At 41.9% G+C, this 7,836-nt stretch overlaps 1 protein-coding gene across 1 annotated transcript in view; it reads right to left on the reverse strand.

Annotated features, from left to right (window-relative positions):
• Positions 1 to 7,836, reverse strand: part of WIPF3 (WAS/WASL interacting protein family member 3) — a 34,858-nt gene that overhangs the window by 4,209 nt on the left and 22,813 nt on the right. Inside the window, exons 3-5 of the mRNA XM_017732070.1 lie at positions 2,436 to 2,568; positions 1,688 to 1,816; positions 7 to 167 (exon numbers count right to left, since the gene is read on the reverse strand). Of these exons, the coding sequence (XP_017587559.1) occupies positions 7 to 167; positions 1,688 to 1,816; positions 2,436 to 2,568 (423 nt within the window). The remainder of the gene's footprint in view (positions 1 to 6; positions 168 to 1,687; positions 1,817 to 2,435; positions 2,569 to 7,836) is intronic.

Here is a 7,836-nt window from a genome sequence, read left to right on the forward strand (position 1 = left end):
TCCCGCGGTGGCTCGGGAGGTGCCGGGAGGCTCCGGTGGGACAGCTGCCCTTGGAGCCTCGGCCGGGTGCGCGGGGTTTCTGTCCCCCTTGGCAGCGCCGCTGCTCAGCGGAGCGGAGGGTCTGGGGGCTGCTGCTCGGACTCCGGAAAGCTGCCCAGGCTTCCCTCCTGGAAACCAGATACCACATGTTACACACCTGGATTGCGTTCCCACTCCTCAGACCGAACAGCGACAAGGGCAAGCTCTTCATCTTCACCTCCCCAGTGGATAGCCGGAGGGCATTAAACTAATTCGCCCCGAACACCGCATACCCAACAGGTTTCCCGTGCTGTAATGGGGCTTAGGAGGTGATGTATTCCAGTGGGCACCGGGGATTCTGCTTAGTTATGTGACGACCTGCTGAGAGACCCTGCTCCCCTCCCTGTTCCTCTGCTTTTGCAGAATGAAACAGATTAAGAAGGCGCTTTTCTGCAGAGTCTGGGGCCCTCCACACCAGCCTCATCTGCCTGGTACAGCCCACTGGGCGTCGAGAGTCCCGGTGAAAAGTACAGGAGCAGTTTGACACAGATCAGCTGGCATCCTTCAAGTCGAGTACTTACTCAGGATCAAAAAATTCACACAAATGTTACAGAAATCTCAACTCCACGGATAAAAGCCAGATTTTTAAAAGCAATGCTTCAAAGGCTTTCCGGAAGGCACAGGTTCTGGTATTTCCTTTTTAACAGCAGATGCCTGAAGATTCTTGAACTTACAAAATGTCTTTTCCTGAGTAAATGTCAAGGATTTATCACAAAACAAGATGTCAAAAAAGGCATCTCATTTGACACTCACATAGTCTGATAGGCATGGCCGTGCTTTTAAGACCAACTCAAAGTAGTTACTGCCACTGAAGCTGTGTCAAAAGCCTCATCACATACAGTGCTGGGCATCCTGGGCTTGCCTTTCAGGAGCAAAAAACCTTCAAGTAGAGCCAAGTTCTGTCTTCCCTGCAAATAACTACTTTTCTCTGTGCTGCCTGAGCAGGCACCAGCTGCCCAGCAGTGCCAGAGGTCATTACTGTGACTGTAAAAGTCATCCCTCATTGATGCTGGCACTTCCCGAGGTGAAAGCAGGAGTGGGGCTCTTACATCTGCCTTCCTCCTGTCATTGTGAAGCAACAATACTCTTCTTTTTCAGGTCAGTAAATTACCTTGCTGGATCAAAGCTATACTTTATAAAATCCAGAGGGCAAAAATCATAAATATGAATCTTGAAAGTAATACACAAGACTGCAATACCATAGAAATATACACTAATGGAGGGAAGGAAATATGACTTTGCCATTTGTGCTGAAACGGGTACATTCAGATTTCAATACTGTATTCAAGAAACAATTAAAAGTTTTAATTAAAATAATGCAAAAAGCTCAGTTAAAGAGATCTATTTAATCTCTTTCTCACCAAGTGTGGAGATAGCTTTTTATTTACATTTTAAGGAATAAGGCACCTGAGATCTAGAAAGATAGCTTCAATCACATTGTTAATTGAGCCCTCCATGGTCACATGATGAACTAAGCATTCAAAAAACCAAAACACAAACCAACCAAACAACCAACCCAATAAGAATCAGTCACTAAAGCTAACCCTAAAGTATTTTCATCCCAAATCACTGTCCCCCAGCTACGCTTTCATACAAATGGAGCCCTTACCTGTCATGTCCCTCTGGCCTGCTGGTCTGAGAACAGGAAAGCCACCAGCAAACAAACCTCCCAGAGGCTGCTGAGGGCCAGCTTTATTAACAGCTGGGTTAACTCCATCTCTGTTAGCTCCTTTGGGCTCTGTTAAAAAGAATAAAAAAACTAGGGTCTATCAGAAAATAATTTTATCCTTGCCCTGAGACTGCTAAGGCTTGGCACCACCAAACAGCCAAGGCCAGACTTCTCCCTCTACTGTTACTACAGAAACTGCCATCACTCTCTGACCTGTAGCTTGGAGCACAGCACCCTCTGGTGCTCTTCAATCTCACACAAATCATGACCAGAAGTAGTTGTGTTAGGCCTAGTATTAAATTTATGTTTCCAGAAATTTTCAACATTTTCTGTTCTTTTACTCTAATAAAGAAAAATTCTTCTGCTAGAGCCAACAATTCCCACAATTATTTTATTGAAAAACTCTCAAGGATTTCATAATTCTTTTTTTTTTTTTTTTTTGAACAAGGAATGCCTGTTAAGGTGATACCCAGGTAGAGACTTACCATGAAGTGTTAACAGTCATTGATCTCAGAGCAGGATGCACGTTTAGAAAGTGTGCTTGCTGTGCATCCTAGAGCCATATGATAATGCAGACCTTTGCTGACCTTCAAACCTGCCCTTCAGTTTGAAACTGTCCATCTGACCTCCACCCACACCCAAGGCTTCAGCAAAGCTCCCCCAGGGCCTTACTGAGGAGCAGACTCACTTTCAATCTGTGGTGCACTGCGGTCGTTGATTTGAGTCACTTTCCTGAGGCGAGTTCCCTGCTGGATATCAGCCAAGAGTGCGTTTCGGGCTTTTTGGTCTTCCTTTCGCAATTTTGGTATCTCTGAGCTTGCCTGTTGACAATAAGAGTTTAGATGGGGAGGTACAAACAAAAACTCATGTTTAGAAAGGATACACAGGCAAACACGGGATAGAAGATTTGAAATAAGCCATCCTTGGCAGCTGTCATTCCCAAGCCTTTGAGTCAAGCCAACGGGAACAGCACTTGGTTGTGCAGGCGGCAGGAAAGCTGAAAGTTTAAATATCACACAGATCTAATAGTAGTTGGGCTAATACTGTTGAAAGCAAATTAGGAGGCATGCTCAAGTGAAATGTGACCTCATTTGGCCATTTATGGCTTCTGCCCCACAACTCCAGCTCCGACTGCTTCTCTCAGCTCTTTTAATACAATTTACAGTGCTTTGCATCAAAATTTTTATATGTCACATTATAATAAATATCTGTTTTATCTACTCTGCTCAGGAAAAAAGATAGATAAATGCATGCTGCATTCATATTTGAATGTGATAATTAACTTATTTAGACTGCATCTCTGTATTGGAGATTAACACCAGTTTAAGTAGAATGTCTTTAGAATAATACAATTATACTTTAGTAACTTTTCTACCCTTACCAAGCTTGGTAAATGTAAAGTCAAGTCACAGTTTAAAATTTTGTAATAAAACAAACATACAAACAACATTTATTCGTTATTCTTATTTCATCAAGTTTCTTGTTTTATATATTGAAAAAAATCTTTTAAAAAGATTGGATGTTTCACTTTTTAAAAGCAGGTTATAAAGAACAAAGCTGTTATTTCTAAACCTATTGTGATTAACAGAGCAGTCTAATAGAGGGGAATCTTCACATCAGAGGAGCAATGTTCTGCTTGCTTCCAAAATTCCCAGAGGTTAGCTAACTCCCTAAAGAGAACGAGTACCAGAAATGTTTCCATAGCCCTTAATTTTAGCATCATAGTTGTAATAAAGCAGAACAGTACTGTCACACTTTAAAACCCCCCCCCCAAAACCAACCCAGCTTGGTAATGGCATTCTGAAAGCAAAACAGAAACTTGAAAACACTTAACCAGCTGCTGAATTAATAATGTGTCTAACTCTCTAATCCCAAGTGAAGAATTCTATCGGTACGATATCATTCGTGGTTATTTTTGTACTTGCTGCAAAAATCCAAACCCGGCCAGCGGGATTTGCCGTGCCCCGCTAGATGGAGCTCCAGGCCGCCGCTAACGCCGCCGCATGCCCGAGCCCTGATGTAAAAACTCGGAATTACAACCCGGCTGGTAGGTAACCATGTATTATTTTAAAATGTTAGGAAACCTCCCGCTCTGTTGTATAGTTTCTTCGTTTGAAATAGCGCTGTCTGCCTCGAACTTGCAGAACGGGGAGTCCCACTGGCCATAAGAGGCCCCAGAAGAGCTGCCCGTGTCGGGAGTGTTAGACCACGTACCAGCCACAAACCATTTCCACTGCCCTTCTCTGGGAGCTGGCCATACTTACTGTGAAAAATGGAAATACCATAACTGGAACAGGAGTGATTCCCTTCCTCACGAAAGCTCTTTACCAGTATCTTCAACTTCTTGTCTCTTTGCTCCCACTAATGACTTTGCTGCAGCGGGACAAGCAGGAGATCTAAAGGGATCTGATCAAGGGCTATGTTTAAAATTAGATCCAGCAGCTGTCTTTCATTTCCGGGTTCAAGTGTCCATATATTATACCAGCTGTCCACTTCACCTCCCAGATCTACTTGTCTGGGCAGACAGGCTGTTAGAATATACGGTCTTGATATCCAGACAGCTATTAGGCTAAAATAACCCACTTGTGGCAACCTGTGGCAAGTGACCCATGACTTGATATCAATGTAACACAAGGAAGACAAAAATCTGTCATATAAAAAATCAGGAATATTATTCTGCCGGTCTGTAATGCAGCATAACAAGCTGCCTCTCTCTTACAATAGATCCTCTTACTCCAAGCATGGCTCCATCCCATGCCCCAGCTGTTTCTTCTTCCTCCTCATATACGTGAGAGATACAATCTTCCGTGCCCAGCCTGGTGGACTTGGATGATTGATTAGCTGCCGAGTAGCTTGATACGGATTCTCTTTTTCCATTACAAAGTCAAGATGGTCTGGGGTGTAGTGTTGCCTGGTTGCAGAGCGGTCAAAGCTCCTGTGGATTTCTTGTTTGCACTCCCAAGGCCAGTGATAACCCTTGCCAAGAATTGTTCCACCAGGTAAGTATTTCGCCCACTCATCTACTGGTGTCTTGCATTTGCAAATTCCTGGATTTACCATATTGTTTTTTGAGAGAACCTTCCTTTCTTTGATGAAGAAATAAATCTTGGATTCACACTCATGCTGTGCTTGCAATGCACAGCACAAGCACAGATAATAAACACGTAAGTTCTGCATCAAGAGAAAAACAGAAAGAGGAACTCTTATGGCTGTCAAATCTTCAGTCGTGATCACATGCAATAGGAAGTGTTTCAGCAGAAAGACAAATACATTTTAAGTCATAGAGGGAAAACAGCTGCAAGACAAAAGATGTAATTCTTAGGCTACTTTCTACCCCACCATCTGCAGGGCAGCCTCATTTGTTTACAAAAAGAGAAGCATCTCAGTATTTCAATGAAAATCAGAAGGGAAGTGGAGAAGAATGTGAAGATCATTTGTTTTATCAGATGCCAGAGCTGCCTCAGGTAACAGAGTGAAATTAAATTCCATACTTTATTTACAGGAATTGGTGAGGGAACGGTGGGTTCTCATTACCTTAGCAACCACTAGGTTATTCTGCTACTATTTCAGACACAAAGAACGTCACGTTCAGTACATACTTAGAAACAGAATGGAACAAACCACACATAGCCTGAACATAAGAATGGCTTCCTTTTCATCTCACCCAACTCCATCACGTTTTGTCTTTAGTATCCTAAATTACACACTCAGCTGTGATATTCAGTAAAGTATAGGATTAATGTTTAGGCTATCTGTCAGGTCTTCAAAGTACGTGAAAATAGGAAAATACCATCAAACCACTTTTTTTAGAGTGATGTTTCAGACTGTAAATCATCAATGTTGGAAATAAATATTTCAGAATTTGAAGCTGGTAACTTAGATTAATGGAGATACAAATGAGGACAGCATGAATATACAGAGATATCTAAATCACTGCAGCTTGTGGCCATTTGAAAAGAACAACAAACCAAAACATGTTTCCCTACTGCTGAGGTGGAGGGGGGAAAGGGAAAAAAATGCACAATATGGAAATGTCAAATGTAAAACTGAAAATGACTGGATTACAAACACTGGTCATATCTCTGAAATTAAAGCCTGCATTCCAAGTGCCACAAGCCTGAACCTGGAAGGGGGCTCCAGCAGCAAGCCTGAGTGAGCAAGTGTGGCAAAGAGGGATAGCATAGTCCTCCAATATATTTCATCCTTTCAGAAAAAATGGTGTGAGCAAAAACGGAATCACAAGTTCTGTTCTGGTCTCCAGATCTTTAAAATTACATTGTGGAAACCTGGAGATGCAAAAGAAAGAGCCAAAGCAGTGTTCAAAACACTGGAGGCAACAGCTCAGATTTTAGCATCTTGGTTTGGACTGTCAGCTGTGAAGTCTATCTGGGGGTGGTCTGCCTGCACACCACAACCTGTGCTGGGAAATGGTGGTGAGGACTCAGGCAGCAGAGACAGGTGAATTAATGTGAGATGCAAACAGCCAAGCTGCAGACAACAGCAGAGTATCAATCTCCTGGTGTCTGGATCAAGGCTGGATCCTCTCTGTCCGAAGTGGTTTTTGTGAAGCACGTCACCAGGTCCTGTGCAGAGCTACTTGCTGATGTGCAGTACCCTGTGGTGGAGGGGCACAGCCAGTGGTTTGTAAGAGCTTCTTCCAGTTAGGAGTTCTGTAGAAGTGGATTGTTCAGTTTAGAAGAACAACTCTGTATTTTTACACTTTCTCTACATGGACCACTCCAGGTTTGACCCTGAATAATCACAATCTTAACACCCTAAATTGGGTTGTATCAGAAAAATTAAGAACTGAGAGACTTTTTCTAGGGAAAACTGACTGAAATGCATGGTAGTGAGCTCCATTTCTGGGTACACTCTGCTGTGATATTTGCATCACCTTCAGAATGTGACTTTACATCCTGCAAGACAGATGGGAGCATCGACCTACCCTCTGGGCTCCTACAATACTTAAAATATTTAAGAGGTATACGTGCTCAGATACTAAAGTGATGTAAATGCAGAAGGCACCAGCCATTTGAAAAAGTTTATATTAATACTAATCATAATCTTCAGATTTTAAAGAGTACCCCTGCATACAGAAAAGGGGAAATCTTCTGGACTCTGGACAGGTAGTTCAGTCGCAGTTCATACATTCTGTCCCATAAGTGGATTATATTTACTCTGATTTGAAATATGCTCTTTAATGAATTTGTAAGTACTTCAGGGTAATGTAGATCTACATAAACATGACAGCTGCAGGAAAAATGTACCTCTAGCCTTCTGGACAACCCAATAGCCAGGCTGTCATGGGCCTTTCTTTCAGAGTAAACCCATCAGGTGATGTGAAAAGATGATCCAATACTATAACTCTAAATTAGATAGGAGCCATAAGTAAGATAAAATAAAGCATTATTTCATCCAAAGGCACTACATACTCTTTTATTCAGAGAATTTAATAGTACTGAGTATTTACTCTCCTGACATGCAATGAATTGTATCATCACAGTAGATTTTCTCTCTTGGTCACATTTTATAGGAAACACTGGAAAGACACCTGTGTATAAAATTATTTATCTGAACTAGGTAAAAAAAAAAAAGAAGTCAAAATATATTTAGCTTTTCCCTAACTATTTTGTGAGACATATAATGATAAAATTAAAGCCCAATCAATACAATTGACATCAGCATTTTATTACGGACAGAAGGAGACCTCTCTCTTGCTGACAATATAAATTATTTCTATGAATCTGGTGGCAATTAATCTTCCTCTCTCCCATTACCACTTTTTCCCCCTTAGACAAAACCCCCCAGATTCAATGCAGAGATCAAGCACAGGTACTGGCAGAAGGCATAAGCATCATATATTTTAGTGAAAGAAGAGTTTGAGGACACCCCTTAAGAAACCCTTGCTTTCTTATTTTTCTCTGCCATGCTCAGCTGAACATGCATAGATCTAGACTGAGGCAAGTGATCTTCACCACTGCAGCATGAAACACCTCAGGTCTGGCTTTTAAGGAAGAGAAAGACAGTGCAGCAAGATAAATAGCGAACAAAGGATATTTTGATCACAGAGACATATATTCATGAAAAAA

The sequence above is a fragment of the Corvus brachyrhynchos genome, unplaced genomic scaffold (genome assembly GCF_000691975.1).
Source record: "Corvus brachyrhynchos isolate BGI_N302 unplaced genomic scaffold, ASM69197v1 scaffold53, whole genome shotgun sequence".
NCBI classification, from domain to species: Eukaryota; Metazoa; Chordata; class Aves; order Passeriformes; family Corvidae; genus Corvus; species Corvus brachyrhynchos.